Raw genomic sequence first — 16,208 nt, 5'->3', positions numbered from 1 at the left:
GGACATAGTGCAGGCCCTGCCTGTCCTGGGTCTGGAAGTCTGTCTATCTTAGCTAACAAATTTGCCTTGTGAGCTGGAGCATTCTCAGTCACCGCCAATGTCTGTGTCCCCTGCATGGTCAGTTATTGCCAGAAGTCGAGTTCTGAAACATGTAAGTTTGTTAATTAGCATAAGCAAAACTGGAACAAGACCAGTTGTGAGGAGAGTGGCCCATGAGATGGAAAAAACACATCTTACAGTGGGTGGTGATAGATTATAAGCCCATTTAGTTTAGGGAATTATAATAGAGGATAATAGGAGATTTATTATCAATAACGGTTCCCAGAGATGATCAAAAGAGGCAGGTGCCGCACGTCTGCCTTCCGGTGCAGCAGCCTTGCTATAACGAAGGCAAAGGCTTTTACTTACCTTTTTTGTTTTGATGAAGAGCTTAATAAGGTCTCAGGTTGGCTTACAGGAATAATCAGGCGTGTCTTTTGAGTTTGCCTGTGAAGATCAAGGTTATTATTATTGGGTGAGGGGATGGCGTGAGACGTTACCCCACAGAGGTACTACTTGGGCAAGTCAGGTGAACGTCATGCGGGGGAGGCGCCACGTTTGTCCTGAGTCAGGCTGAGTAGGAAGCGAAGATGCAGGAAAAGAGACAGTCGAGGGCCCCCCAGTGTATTTTTGAGGACTGTGTATGTCCTGCAATATAGTAAAATAGACAAAAAGTTAGCCAGAGATCTTAGGAAGTGATTCCTCACGCTATAGCACTCATAGTGAAAGCAAAGACAATCTGATTTTTCACAGAGGATTATTTCTGTCCATCTGTCCACCAAATTCAAGACAGCAGGAACTGAAAACCGAGCTAAGATAGAATTGTCCTACTTCCGCATCACCAGTGCCACTAAGAACATTAACAGATTCTCCCCTAACGCGACATTCTTTGCCCTCCCAGTGAAGGATGTACTAGAAGCAGTAACATTGCTAAAGCAGGAGAGGTCCCCAGTTCTCCGCTCTGGGGAAACAGATGTTGTCTCACTCGCGTTCCAGCTCTGTCATCGTTCAAGACAGCTACTCCATCCCCTCTGGGTCTGGGGCGCACTGTGTGAGTTTCCTGTCTGTGCGCATTTGACTCGAAGCTTTCAGGGATCTTCTAAAAGAAAAGATGGTTTGGGAGAGGCTTCTCTCCAAACGGAATCCAAAGATCTAAGATTCCTTCAGCGTGTAACACGATTGGAGCATCAAAGCCCCCTGCGGTCTGCTGGGGGAAATCCACATGGTCTCTCTGCATCCCCCCGCCCCGCCCCGAGGGTCTAGACCAGCTCTGCTCATGCGCAGAACTGAACACCTGCGTGGCAGCTGGCGAGCACGGCTGGAGGGGAGGCTCTGATGGCCCATCGGAAAGGGAGCAAACGACGGCGTTTGCTATGGCAACTGCCAGGGCATCCTCATCTAGGAGATCCTCTTAACTTAGGGCTTTGGTCCTTCTTGCTATAAACGAGAGAATCAGACATCGCCTTAGCAAAATCACCAGCGAGTCCCAAGGGTGACAGTGTTAATTCTGTGAGTGAGGTGAGAGAAGTGAATCCCGACACAAGTCAGATCTCATGGACGCTCTCTGGGATGGTGCTCGGAATGATGCTATCATTTTTAAAACACGACAGGACCCCTTGAATTGTGCCACCCACCTGCTCGCACTTGGGCACTCCTGGGTACCATGTTTTGTCCTCTGAGCAGGGGATGCTTTGGGGACTGACCATGCCATAGCCATAGTCACACTACCTGGTGGCATGTTCATGCCCAGCGAACAGATCCTTGTCCACTGATGGCCATCCAGACACAGCTTCTACAGAAACATAATTTTGATCGTCCTTGATTCCAAGAATAAGATTCTACAATACCAAGGAATAATGAGGGTGCGAAGCACTGATAAATTATACCCGGATGTTGAGAGTTGCCCTTTGCCTCCATCTATTTTTATGACTGTAATAATAAGATTAATAAAAAGATATGCACACATTACACAGCAGTGTATGCACTGATGTGAAACACTGTTATCTCCATTTTGCTTGAAAAATATCAGGTAGAGATAGCTTCTGTGGCATGACTAGGTGACGTGACTTTCAGGTGGCATGGCTATGAGATAAACCCAGGACTAAGGTCCTACATTCCGAGTTCTCAAAACTCCTGTATCTCAAAACCTTGATCATTTTTATGATTTATCTTCAGTATATAATTTTTGTTCTCATATCCTTGATATCTTCCTGTGTTAAACAGAAAAATTACTTGCTTGGGTTGCCGTTGGCAGAGTGGGAGAGAAGGCAGACTTAGTCTCGATGGTCAACCGCAATTCTCCTACCAGGTCAGCTTCTTCATGAGAAGATGGCATGCAGGGGCTCTCCCAGAGAAACGGGGCCTCTAACGATGTTCTGAATTTTCCCTTAAGGGTCCTCATCAGAAATGAAATATGTGCTTACAAAATTTTACTGAATTCTTACTGTTATTTGCAAATTAAATTGTTATTGCTAAGTCCAGAAATAGGATCTTATATGGGTGAATATCTGAATTATTACAAAGATAGCTCTACAGAGCAATGTGGAAACTCTGGTCTATTTAATATATAGGGCAAAGTTAACTGAATAGCTATTGGGAAAACAAGCCCTGACCCCTACTTTCCACCACAAACACAGAGGAATCCCAAACGATTTGGAGATACTAATGTGAAAGCTGAAACAACAAAATAACGTAGGATATTTTTGTGACTTTGTTGTAGGCAACTGATTCATAAACGGGACCCAAAATGCACTGACATCAAGGGAAAAATGATGAATTGAACTAAATCAGATTGTAGAACTTCTGCTTATCCAAACTAGAACACTCACACACTCATACGCTACTGGTAGAAATACAGACGTTGGCAATCATCTTTGAACACAGTCTGGCATCCTGTCCTAAAAGTGAGTATGTGAATACTCAAGCAGTAGCAATTCCACTCCTGAATTTATTCCCGACAGGAATGTTTGCCCATTTATACTGAGAGATACACACAAGAGTGTTCAAAAGAACATTATTCAAAATAGCCTAAGACATGAGACACCCACGCTTCCATGTAAACGGCAGTATGTCCATCCAAAGGAATCATATACAGCAATGACAGTGGCCGAACTATCACTGCACACAAGAACATCCGTGATTTTCAAAGACATACACCTCAGGAAAGAAGCTAGATACAAGAGAACACACACATGGTTTCCTTTATATGACGTTCAAGAGTTGACAAAACTAACCCCTCGTGTTACAAGTCAGAACAGCTGGGAGAGGATGCGTGGACCGCTGGGTGCTGCTAACCATGGAGCGTCTTGTTGACTGGGAGCTCTCGTCGGGGGGTTTCCTTTGTGAGAATCATTGAGTCTGAGGTTTGCACACAGGTCTGTAGTGTATTTATATTACAAAGCAAGAAGTGCCCCCCCCCACATGACCTTCAGAAAGGCACGCATTGGTCACGGTGGAACGGTAACCTGTGTCATGCTTTGCCCTCTTGAAATATTATCCCATGTGCACGTACTGATTATACAAATTTGGTAAACAAATGAAGTGCAGGCTTCTACATGCTGCCACCGTCGGGACTTCCTGGTGGGTCTGCCTTCTTCCCAGGGTTGGAGTTCCCGTCACGCGGAGGGGCTGGATGACCGGTGCATTTCTGCTGCTGACCTCAGCTCCCCACCCAGAGCATGCCCACCACCACATTCAGAGAACCAAACAGTAGCGAAGGGTAGGCATGCACTCCCATCTTGATGGGACCCATGGGAGTACGAGGAGGCACTCTGCACCCTTGGATGCTGAGAGAGGAGGGTGGGAGAGACCACGGCAGGGTTTCATGTAACAGTTCAGACTGAGGGACCCTTCCCATTACGCAGAACTAGATCATGAAATTATTGCATCATTTTCATGTAGTTCACATCCTGGACAAAATCACTGACATTTGACACCGCTCACGGACTTTTTGAATTAGGAACACTAATTCAGCCACAGGGAGTCGCTCTGAAACAGAGTCATATTCAGTAATCACAAGATGAAAGACGATGCCTACAGGGGCTGGCATTGTGGGCTGTGGGTTTTGCCACTGCCTGGGATGCTGGTATCTCACTCAGGTGAGTGCTGGTTCGAGTCCCGGCTGCTTTACTTCTTATCCAGCTCCCTGCAAATGAGCCTGGGAAAGCAGCGGAAGATGACTGAAGTGCTTGGGCCCTTGTCACCTACGTGAGAGACCTGGAGTAAGCTCCTATCTCCTGGCTTCAGCCTGGCCCAGCCTTAGCTGTTGCAGCCACTTAGGGAGCAAGCCAGCAGATGGAAGATTCTCTGTCTCTATTTCTTCCTTTCTCTCTGCAACTCTCAAAATTAAAAAAGAATGCCTACAAATTAGGTCAGGATTTGCCCCCAAATTATTCCAATTCTCCATTTTGGTACTATAATAGCTATTCCAGGGTGTAGGTTGCTAAATATTTTTAACGTGTTAGACAATTAATTCAGGGGGCTGACGCTGCGGCATAGTGGGTAAAGCCGCCTGCAGTGCCGGCATCCCATATGGGTGCTGGTTCGAGATCCAGTGGCTCCACTTCCGATCCAGCTCTCTGCTATGGCCTGGGAAAGCAGTAGAAGATGGCTCAAGTGCTTGGGCCCCTGCACTCCCTTGGAAAGATCTGGAGGAAGCTCCTGGCTTTAGATCAGTGCAGTTCCAGCCGTAGCGGCCAACTGGGGAGTGAACCAGCAGATGGAAGACCTCTCTCTCTCTCTCTGCCTCTTCTCTGTGTAATTTTGACTTTAAAATAAATAATCTTAAAAAAATAAAATTAATTCAGATATGAAATAATGTTTAATGAGAGAGAAAAAAACATCACTTTTCTAAAAGGACATTTCCATTTCATTAATTTAACAGTAATTAATTCCCATCGTGAGAATGCTTCAACCAGCTTAGCCAGCTCACTCAAACCCATACATTTCCTTCATTTATAAAAATTTCTTGTACCTTTTTAAAGATATATATTTATTTAGTTGAAAGGCAGAGTTACAGAGAGAGAGAGACAGAGAGAGGTTTTCCATCTGCTGGTTTACTCCCCAAATGGCTGCAACAGCTGGAACTGGGCAGATCTGAAGCCAGGAGCCAGGAGCCAGGAGCTTCTTCCAGGTCTCCATCTGGGTGCAGGGGCCCAAGCACTTGAGCCATCCTCCACTGTTTTCCCAGCCATTAGCAGGGAGCTGGATCGGAAGTGGAGCAGCCGGGACTCAAACCAGCGCCTGTAAGACATGTGGGCACCACAGGCGTCAGCTTGACCCACTACCCCATAGCACTGGCCCCAGTTCACAGAGTGCTCTGTATTTTCACTACATGAAATGTATTCAACATTTGTTGTAACAGAAAATATTCCTGTTTATGGCCGGAAAATTTTCCAGTGTTTAGGAAGGAGGGATACTACTCCACAGACACCTGACTGTACGAGTCACGGGAGCAGGAGTGACGCACACAGTTCCGTGCGGGGAAGCTCCCGGGCAGAAGGAGTGACTGTGTTAGAGGGGGCGCCTTCAGAGCCCGCGGAGGGACACCGGCCTTGCCTTTCCCGCCCGGACTCAGACCAGCAAAACCGTCTCCGTGTTAAAATGCCAAAGGGGGAAGAACTCAGCCAATGGCTGGGGTGAAGACGCTCCGCCCCTGCCCAGAGTGGGACCTGAGAGTGCAGTCCTCAGGCAGGGGCTTCCTCCGCCCACTCCTTCCCGCGCACGCGGTGCCACAGCTGGGCTGCTCCGGGAGGGCAGCTTGAGAACATGGCCTGGGAGCCGGTAGCCTGTGTGCAGGTGATCCCAGCCAGAGGAAGCCAGGGACCGGTGAGGGCAGGGAGGCGGGGAAAAGCTGACGGTTACAAGCAGCAGGGCCTCAATTCTTTGGGACCACTGAGAAGTGTGCAGAATGCCTGGCAAAATTACCTGTGCGATGGACGGGGGACCGGGCTATTTATGCATTGGTTTTTAGTCCCCACTGGTTTGAGATTGCCCAGAAGGCCAGTAACTGCTCCTCAATTCCAGCTGTGCTCCGTCAGCTCAGAGAATGCCCAGAGGCAGATAAAATGACAAATCCAATACTCTCCAGAACACCATCATTATAAATCTAAGTATGGGGGCCAGTGCAGTGGCGTAGCAGGTAAAGCCACCGCCTGCAGCTCAGGCATCCCTATGGGTAGCGGTTTGAGTCCCAGCTGTTCCACTTCCGATCCAGCTCTCTGCTATGGCCTGGGAAAGCAGTGGAAGATGGCCCAAGTGCTTCGACCCTTGCACCCACGTGGGAGACCCGGAAGAAGCTCCTGGCTCCTGGCTCCTGGCTCCTGGCTTCAGATCTGCCCAGTTCCAGCTGTTGCAGCCATTTGGGGAGTGAACCAGCAGATGGAAGACCTCTCTCTCTCTCTCTCTCTCTGCCTGTCTGTCACTCTGCCTTTCAAATAAATAAATCTTTTTAAAAAAGAAAAAGAATTGCTTTCTGTGCTAAGGATAAAAGCATGAATGAAATGTATGTGTTTAAGAAAAAAAGAAGAGAGTTTAAAGAGAATACAGAAGCGGTAACATCTTCCTGTTGCATGGCAGGAATTCAAGCAAATAAACAAGCAAACAATGGACTGGGACTCTTCACAATTGCAACATCTGCAGGACACTGCACCCCTCTTCTTGGCAGAAACTGACCGGCACCTTGTCAGCATTTTGGCCCCCAGCAGGAGGAAGTAGTGGGCAAGTGATTTCCTTCTTAAGGAAGTGATCAGGAAATTGCTCCAAGAGAGGGCCTAGCTGAGCAGCCACGTTTCCTGCTGATACCTAAAGGAGTGAGAGGGTAACTTAGTTAGCCTTGGGGCCCGTTCTGTGGTGTAGCGGGTAAGCTGCCGCCTGCAGCGCTGGCAGCTCATATCGGTGCTGATTCCAGTCCCGGCTGCTTCACTTCCGCTCTCTTCTGTTTTTCCCGCTATGGCTTGGAAAAGCAGTGGAAAGTGGCCCATGTCCTTGGGCCCCTGTAATCGCCTTGGAGACCTGGAGGAAGCTCCTGGGTCTCGGCTTCAGATCGGAGTAGCTCTGGCCATTGTGGCCATCTGGAGAATGAAGTAGTGAATGGAAGACCTCTCTCTCTCTCTCTCTCTCTCTCTCTGCCTTCTGTAACTCTTTCAAATAAATAAATAAATCTTAAAAAAAAAAAAAAGTTAGCCTTAAGGCCACCTGGTCTTGTTTTTATTTGTTGGAAAGTTTTTAATCAATTACTCAATGTATTTATTTATTATTGGTTTGTTTAGATCTTGATACGTCATATTTGTATAGGAATTCATGCATTTCTTCTGTTGTATCCAATCTGTGGCATGTAACTACTCTTAATTGTACCTTAAGATTATTTTATGGCTGAGTTATCTGTCGTAATGTCTTCACTTTCATTTTATTTTGTCTGAATCTTCTCTCTTATTTTCTTAGTTACCTTAGTTAGAGGTTTGCTGATTTTGTTTATGCTTTCAAACAATCAATTCCTGGTTTTATTGAATTTGCTATAGTGCTTTGTGTTCTCTATTTGATTTATTTATGTTCTGGTCCTTGTTATCTCCTCCCTTCCTCTAAATTTGAACTCAGTTTGTTCTTTTTTTTTTTTTTAATTTTTGTTTTTTGCCAGACAGAGAGAGTTATAGATAGTGAGAAAGAGACAGAGAGAAAGGTCTTCCTTCTGTTGGTTCACTCCCCTAATGGCCACTATCGCCGGTGTTGCGCTGATTCGAAGCCAGGAGCCGGGTATTTCCTCCTGGTCTCCCACGCGGGTGCAGGGCCCAAGCACTTGGGCCATCCTCCACTGCCTTCCTGGGGCACAGCAGAGAGCTGGACTGGAAGAGGAGCAACCGGACAGAATCCGGCACCCCAACCTGGGGTGCCAGCGCCGCAGGCGGAGGATTAGCCAAGTGCGCCATGGTGCCGGCCAGTTTGTTCTTTTTATAGTTCCTTGAGGCTTAATGCTAGGCTATTTATTTGGGATCTTTCTGTTTTCCTTAATGTAGGCCTTGCTTGCTATCAATTTCCCTCTTACAACTGCTTTTCCTGCATAGGTTTTGTTATGTTCCTTTTCAGTTGTCATTTATCTCAAGATATTTTTAAATCTCCCTTTTGATTTCTTCTTTGATCTGTTGGTTGTTTGGAGCACATTTTAATTTTCATGATTGTGAATTTCCCAAGATCCCTCTTATTCTTGATGTTTAGTTTCATGTCATTGCAGCTGGAAACAATACTAGATATGATTTTAAGACTTGTTAAGACTTGTGTTGTGGGACAACATATCACCTATCCAGGAAAAGTTTCCATTTGTGCTAGAAAATTATAATTGTATTTGGTACTTTTGAATAGAACATTCTATTTCAATCTTTTAGTATTATTTGATCTAAAGTACAGCTCAAGCCCAGTCTTTCCATCTTAACTTACTGTCTGGTAGATTGATCAATTATTGAAAGCAAGAATATTGATGTCTCCTACTATCATTGGACAGCTATTAGTTCTTTTTCATTTCTATCAATATTTGCTTTATGTAGTTAGTTAGATGCTCCAGTGTTGGGTGCATATATGTTTATAATTTTAGGATGACTGTATTCTCATCATGAATTGGCTGCTTTAAAATTAGGGAATGACCACCTTTGCCTTTTGACAACAACTTTTGAATGGTTCTATTTTTTTAATATAAAAAATCACTACTGCTCTCTTTTGATTGATTGTTATTTTCATGGACTATCTTATGGCCCTTCACTTTCGATCTATTTGCATATGAGAACTTAAAGTTTAAATGAATTTTTTCAAGGCAACATAGAGCTCAATCTTATTTTTTAATCCATTCAGCCACCATATGTCATTTGATTGGAGAGTTTAATTCATTTGTATTCAAGATTATCATTGACTACCATGAAGATTGGTGCCAGAGAGACCCCGAGCTGCGGGGCTGACCTGACCCCATTGCGCTGAACGCAGCAGGAGGCTTTCACTCCCCCCTCTGTGGGGAAAAGTCACAGCGGTGTCTGCACAGAGGATTTCCTTGCCTTGTCCCTCTGCAGTTCCAGGAGTTCAATCTCCAGAGACAGCTTGTACACCTCCAGGGCCATCTTCACCTCGTTTGGATCTGCGAGACACTGCATGAGTCTCCTGCCTGCCTGCACCTGCTCACAGCCTTCAGGGACCTCCTGGAAGAGACACAGGCGGTGTGGCTGAGTGGTTTCTCGCCACCTCGGGCAGGAGGGTGCACCCTGACTATGGCAGGACCACAGGGTCAGGACCCAGACCACCCTCAGCCTGGGAAAACCAGCGATCCTCTAAGTCCCACCAAAGCCTTCCTCAGTGGTCATGGATGTGCTCTGGCCCACTGCCCAGAGGCCTCCAAGGGGCAGAGGCGATTTCTGCTGAGGTGCACAGAGAGCAGGATCTGTGCAGACCACAGGACCTCAGCGTGGCTCTGGGACCCCTGGGTCTAGGGGACCCTGCTCTCCGTGGGGCTCAGCATTTCTTGATCTCGAGTGAAGGCGGGAAAACCTGCCACCCCCCCTCACCCGAGTGCTTCAAGGCAAACACGGAGAGTGTCTCTGAATGGCTCAGACATGACTCTTGGCAAAGTCAGCGTCCCCATTGCTGGCCGGGACAGAGCTCTGTGGGGAGGCCATCAGGCTGAGGGGTGGACAGCACAGAACTCCCCTGAGTGTGTCACTCACCCACTCACACTTGGGCACCTCTGGCTGCCAGTTTCCGCTCTCTGCACAGGTGATGCTTGGGGAACCGACCACACCATAGCCAGAGTCGCACCGCACAGTGAGATTTTCCTTCTCATCATACTGGGCTTTAACCACAGACAGCTTTCCATTCGCTATTTCTGGTTTTGGACACAGAGCTATAATGGAAACAAATGTTAATCCATCAGTAAATCTAAGACAAAAGACACAGTAACAGTCTGGTAAGATTTAATGAAATCTATTTAGGTACTGCTAACTTTCCTATCCTTTTGGAAACAATAATATTGGTAATGGTTTTTCTATTTCCATGTGCCTAAGTCTCACAGGCCCGATGATGTGGGTACTGTTATTTTTCCTATTTTATCTAACGGAAAGCTGAGATATACAGAGGTTAAGGAAGTTACCCAAGGTCTTAAAGGTTTTCAGCCAAATGCCAGATTGTGAAGGTGTGTGACCCCCAGGTTGCTAGCCATCAAATTAGATCGGATCGGGACTCCTCCTGTCCCTGCTACAGCCTGCGAGTCCCCTGCACATACACACGCCTGCAGCATGGCAGGTGGTGGCCTGCACGAGGCTCCGCCCGAAGCAGCTCTCCCTTCCTCTGCATGGCTTTAGCCCAGGAGAGCCTACGTTCATCCCACAGCAGGTTTCCATGAAGATTTGGCCACAGGCCCACACGAACAACATGAGTGTAACAGGTAAGGACTCCAGACTATGTCTGGAAAAACAAGAAACTGGGGCTGGGAACGGCTTTCTGAAGGCTGAATTTTGTAACTGACAGAAAGGAGATGAAGGATTGCACATGCCCTTTGCACTTTTTGCATTGGGTACCCCCTGCAAATATGAATTACTTCAAATGAACCAAGTTCAGTGTGTTCCTCCTGCCTCTGGGAGGGAGGAATGAGCTAGTGCCCGCCCACCGAGACAGGGCCGATGCAGGGGCTGTAGTTACCTTTACACACGGGGACTCTGGGAAACCAGCGTGAATAAATGCAGGACAGTTTCCTCTCTCCGACCAGAGTGTAGCCTTCCTCACACTCATACATAATCTCCTCTTTGGAAGGAGTCCTAGAAAGAACTCTGTGGCGCCCATGGGCGACGCTAGGCGGCTGTAGGCAATCTTCATGGTGAGACAGAAAAGACAGCGTGAGCGCATAGAACTTGTCGCGTTGTGCGTCCCAGAATTTGTGTGCTTTGTAGAAGGCTTCCTTCTGTTTTTCCTCCTCTGCCCGTAAGCTCCCCCGGCCTAATCCCTGCACCCGTGCTACCCTCCTGTGAGCCTTGGGCTGAGGAAAGCCTCGAACAGCGAGCCCTTAAGCTCTCCTTCACTTCACCGACAAGTTCGCTCCACTCAGCCTCGTGCAAGGACCATTGGCATGAGAGCTGGAATCAGCCCTACGTCATATCGTTCTCATGCTATGCTCAGTTGAGTTCGGGCTGCATAGCTGAGTTGCCCATCTCTGAGAAACTGGAAAGAAACTGAGTTCTTATACCCAATCAAAATAGCCTGACTTCTCATCAATAAATATTGACTGTATTTTGAAAATATTTCAGAAGAGAGTTTATAGGAAGAATAAACTTGATGATTTGCATATTGGAATAATAAACAGGGCACAATGTGGGGCGCCTCTCTGACAGGGACTGCAGCCAGGGCCCACTAACACCCAGTGGGAAAGTGAAATAAAATAAAGCCACCGGAATGTCAGACGGAGGCCTCTGCTCGTTTCCTCCTGGTTGAAGTGAAGAACTATAGCTTCAGAAGTGTGTGTTCACCACAACCAGAAGTTTTAACACATTGACTGAGGCACCGGTGTTTACTCAGAAAACTCTCTCCTCGATGTCCTCCTGGGGATGGGGACTCCACTTTTTTCTTACCAGAATCCTGTTCATAGGTCAATTAATCAGTTCATTAATCTGCCTCCCAGCTGGTCTCCAGCTACGGCACACACATTGTGTAGACCTGTGCTCCTAGATCTCGGACCTAGAATGCAAAATGCCCTCTCACTTCTCTGCCTGCTCAAGTCGCATCTGCCCCGTGTGCGTTTCTCTCGCTTCCCCAGCAGTCATCATTTATTTTTCTGAGTGCCTATGGTAATTATTACGAGAAAAGTTTCAATCATTTGCAACTATTCTTAGGTTCTTACTGTAATCTAGACATCATGCATAGCATACATAATGTATATAAATATGTAGTATATGTACTTTTATAGTCTATATATTTTAGTGGACAATATCCTATGGCAAGATGTATATCCACATATGTATAAATGACTTTAAATATATTATGGATACAAGGTATCCATAATCTAGACTCTCTCTCTCTCCCTCTCTCTCTCTCCCTGACTTTTTTTTTAAGAATTATTTTATTTATTTGAAAGAGAGAGTTACAGAGAGAGGTAGAGCCAGAGAGAGAGAGGTCTTCCATTCACTGGTTCACTCCCCAAATGACTGCAATGGCCAGAGCTGAGCTGATCCAAAGCCAGGAGCCAGGAGCTTCTCCCAGGTCTCCCACGCAGGTGCAGGGGCCCAAAGACTTGGGCCATCTTCTACTGCTTTCCCAGGCCACAGCAGAGAGCTGGATCGAAGAGGAGTAGCCGGGACTCAAACATATGGGATGCCGGCACTTCAGGCCAGGACTTTAACCCACTGTGCCACAGCACCGGCCCCTCTCTCTCCGAAATTTTTTAAAAAAATCTAAAAAATAAGAAAAGCAACTCTGCAATCACCAAGTGATATCAAGAAAGTTCAAAGTCTGAACTACCTGGGATCATTCTGGAGCTCTGGAAACTAATCTTGACAAATTGTCTCAATGTCCTTGTGAGATGACAGAGTGGCACGTAGGGCTCCACACTCCACCTGCTTGGCTCATAACCCTTGCATTGTTAGAATGGAGAATTACTCCGTATCACATGAACAGGAGACACAGACTCCACAGAAACCAGCTGAGCTCCTGGTGAAATCTTTTCTTCTCTGTTGAGTGAGTTAGGAATTCTGCATAGAATATTCTATTATAAATGCTCCGACACACGGTGTAAGCCCAGGCAGGGGTAGCGAACCTCCAGCCTAAAGCTGTATGAGGCCCACAGAAGCATTTGGTCTGGCCTTCTCAAGCCAGGTCAGGCAGCACTCAACATCAAATACATCGAGAGCAGGCTAATTTTTAAGTCAACCATTTTGGAAGGCCATGAATGATGTTACAAATACCCAAATGGTCCTTGGCAGAAAAAAGGTTCCCCACCCGTGGGAGGGATGTGTGTGTAAATATCTTTAAAATATTCTTAGGAAGATTTTCTCTTGCAAAATGTACCAGGAGAATAAGAAAGAATACTTTTGTTAGCATTTCCATTTACAAATTAAAATAATTATTCTCATCAACATTTATGAGCAGTACACCTGCAGGTCCTCGCAAGTCCTTTCGGTACTAGGGTACTAGTTGTCTGGGGACAGTAACTTCCCCAGTTGCAATGTGACTCCTCACACTTGCACGGCGTTTTCAGTGAATATACTGCTTTGCAATTTTACTCTGGGAAATTCACTCGTTATATACAACAACATAAAATTTTGCTTTCTTGATGGCAAACATGTTCTACCCAATCATTAAGGCAACAAAAACAATTAGGCTAATAGAAGAATTAGTTGCCTAAATATTTAGGAATACCCACTTAAATTTCATACCTGAATATAAAAATTAAGCATATTTTTGATCTTTCAGTTTCTCAAGGATTGGTAATATTTTGTTTCCATGTAATTATACCCTCCATTGAAAGGACTAAAGCTATTTTAAGGCATTTTTTTAATAATGTGTTCCAATGTATTTTTTCAAAATTGAACTGAATCACATCTATTTGATTCTACTTAACTAATTCTTAATCAAAATTTTCTCTCCTATCTAGGTTTACATTCTTCCCTCTTCTCTATTAACCTGTATACTCACCACAAAGGCCAGGTGGAGCCCACAGGAGGCACAGGACCTGGAGGAGGCACAGAGCTGGGAAAACTTCCTGCAATTTGGGGGTCATGGTGCAGAATCTCAGAGCAAAGCACCAAGGTTCAGGATTTTCGGGTGCCCTGAACCAGGCTAAAGTTGAGGCTCCAAGGCAGTAGCAAAGCAACACCCAAACTGAGGAAGTAAGTCGTGGCAAGAGCACAGCTTTCAGTCACCAGAGAGGAGGGGCCTGGCTGTCGACCAGAACCAGGACCCAATGGGAGCCGTCCAGTAACGCGCCCAGTCTCCGGGAGAATGAGATGAGCTGGACAAGAAGGCTCCCTGGGATTCTGCGGGTGTTTTATTTATTTATTTATTTTACAGGTAGAGTTTACAGAGAGAGAGAGAGAGAGAGAGAGAGAGAGAGAGAGAGAGAGGTCTTCCATTCCGCTGGTTCACTCCCCAATTGGCCGCAACGGCTGGAGCTATGCTGATCTGAAGCCAGGAGCCAGGAGTTTCTTCCTGGTCTCCCATGCGGGTGCAGGGGCCCAAGGACTCAGGCCATCCTCCACTGCCTTCCCGGGCCACAGCAGAGAGCGGGACTGGAAGAGGAACAACCGGGACTAGAACCCGGCACTCATTTGGGATGCCGGCGCCACAGGTGGAGGATTAACCTAGTGCACCATGGCACCGGCCCTCTGCGGGTGTTTGCAGTGAGAACCCCAGGACTTGTTCGCCATCTCTTTTCCACCGGTAGCAGGGGAACCAGCTGGCTGCCTGTGTCCACATATACGTCGTTCGCCTGTGAGTTAGTGAGGTACAGCCGTACAGCAGGTTCTTCAGGGGTCAGGGCGAGATGCTGAGGCATGCTCTATACCATGTCCCTGAGGTGCCGCTTGCATGACTTCCCAACTTGAAAGTGAAAGTTAGAAAGATCTATAGGTGGGGCCGGCGCTATGGCGCAGCAGGTGAATGCCCTTGCCTGAAGCACTGGCATCCCATATGGGCGCTGGGTTCGAGACCTATCTGTTCCACTTCCAATCCAGCTCTCTGCTGTGGCCTGGGAAAGCAGTGGAAGATGCCCAAGTTCTTGGGCCCTTGCACCCACATGGGAGACCTGGAAGAAGCTCCTGGCTCCTGGCTTCTGATCGGCACAACTCCAGCTGTTGCGGCCATTTGGGGAATGAACCAGGAAATGGAAGACCTCTCTCTCTCTCTCTGCCTCTCCTCTCTCTGTATAACTTTCAGTTTCAAATAAATAAATAAATCTTTAAAAAAAAAATAGAAAGAAAGATCTATGGGTAAGTTTTCTTCCCAGACACGTCACAGGCTAGCTGGAACAGGAAACGCGTGGACGTCTATGACTGTGAAAAGACAAAAATACAGACCAAGCAACAACTCTTTCCATAGGTATGGGTGTTGTCACTGTTTCTGCAATGCCAAATGAATCATCTTCAGTGCTACACCCGTTGGAAAGCAGAGGTAAATTTCTCAGGGCAGTGTTCACAGCACAGATAAAAGTGCGTGGAAACTGAGTGGTAGACAAATGAGGCGTTACTGATGGACAATGTTTCAGCACAATGTTAACACATTTTCAAAGATGCTGGGTCAGAGCGAGGCACCTTGCTCCCCAATATCATAAGTCAGATAAAAGCACTAAAAGATGTTATAGACAGCCCACATTTTAATCTAAGCTTGGTTCATTAGTAACTGTCTCAGTGGTTATTGACCCATTAATAATTACCTGGGTCTTATGCGAGGATTACTTAGTCTCCATGAAGGAGACAGATGAAGTTGCCAACGTGCTTCTGCACATCTTTTACCCTCTGGACCAGCTATGACTGTCTGTGACTTGAAGATACAGAGATATTGTGCTGCAAACACTCAGACATGCTTGAAAATGACCTTCACCACAGAGCTGAGCTCTTGTGAGTGCAATAGGCAGAGAACAGCAAAGTGCTTAGCTCTCAAAAATAAAGAGGAACACTTTACAGAACAGTGATGACAGCACAGCTGAATTTCAGCCGTGCTAGAGAAAAAGGAAAGCAAATAAGCCTACCATGTGTTTTCTTCCTTTTACAAAGAAGACCTCAGATGCAATCTATGTTGGATCATGGAGGTCACTGAAATAATTAAATAATGATCACTGAATTAACACCATTCTCAGAAGTTTGTGCTTATTAATCATGTTCCAAACTTCCACATACACTGTAGCTATTCATTTCTTTTTTAAAAAGATTTATTTATTTATCTGGAAGGCAGAGATACAGAGAGAGGTAGAGACAGAAACATAGATATCTTCCATCTGCTGGTTCACTCTTGAAATGGCCGCAATGGTCAGGGCTGGGCCAGGCCAAAGCCAGGAGCCAAGAGCTTCCTCCTGGTCTCCCACGTGGGTGCAAGGGCCCAAGCATTTGGGCCATCTTTCTTTGCTTTCCCAGGTGCATTTTCAGGGAGATGGATCAGAGGAGGAGCAGCTGGGACTCAAACTGGCACCCATATGGGACGCCGGCAATGCAGGTGGTGGCTTA

At 46.4% G+C, this 16,208-nt stretch overlaps 1 protein-coding gene across 1 annotated transcript; it reads right to left on the bottom strand.

Moving 5' to 3' along the window:
• Window positions 1-8,842: 8,842 nt before the first annotated feature.
• Window positions 8,843-13,879, bottom strand: LOC138844935 (apolipoprotein R-like). The gene is made up of 4 exons (XM_070055233.1): window positions 13,687-13,879; window positions 10,705-10,872; window positions 9,735-9,910; window positions 8,843-9,212 (listed from the first exon to the last, which is right to left on the bottom strand). Exons 1-4 carry the CDS (start codon window positions 13,769-13,771, stop codon window positions 9,039-9,041), a joined length of 603 nt encoding a protein of 200 aa, XP_069911334.1. The 5' UTR covers window positions 13,772-13,879; the 3' UTR covers window positions 8,843-9,038.
• Window positions 13,880-16,208: the final 2,329 nt, after the last annotated feature.

The sequence above is a fragment of the Oryctolagus cuniculus genome, chromosome 13 (assembly GCF_964237555.1).
Source record: "Oryctolagus cuniculus chromosome 13, mOryCun1.1, whole genome shotgun sequence".
In the NCBI taxonomy this organism is placed as follows: Eukaryota; Metazoa; Chordata; class Mammalia; order Lagomorpha; family Leporidae; genus Oryctolagus; species Oryctolagus cuniculus.
The sequence above is the reverse complement of the archived record's forward strand: the minus strand, read 5'-3'. Positions and strand labels throughout refer to the sequence as shown.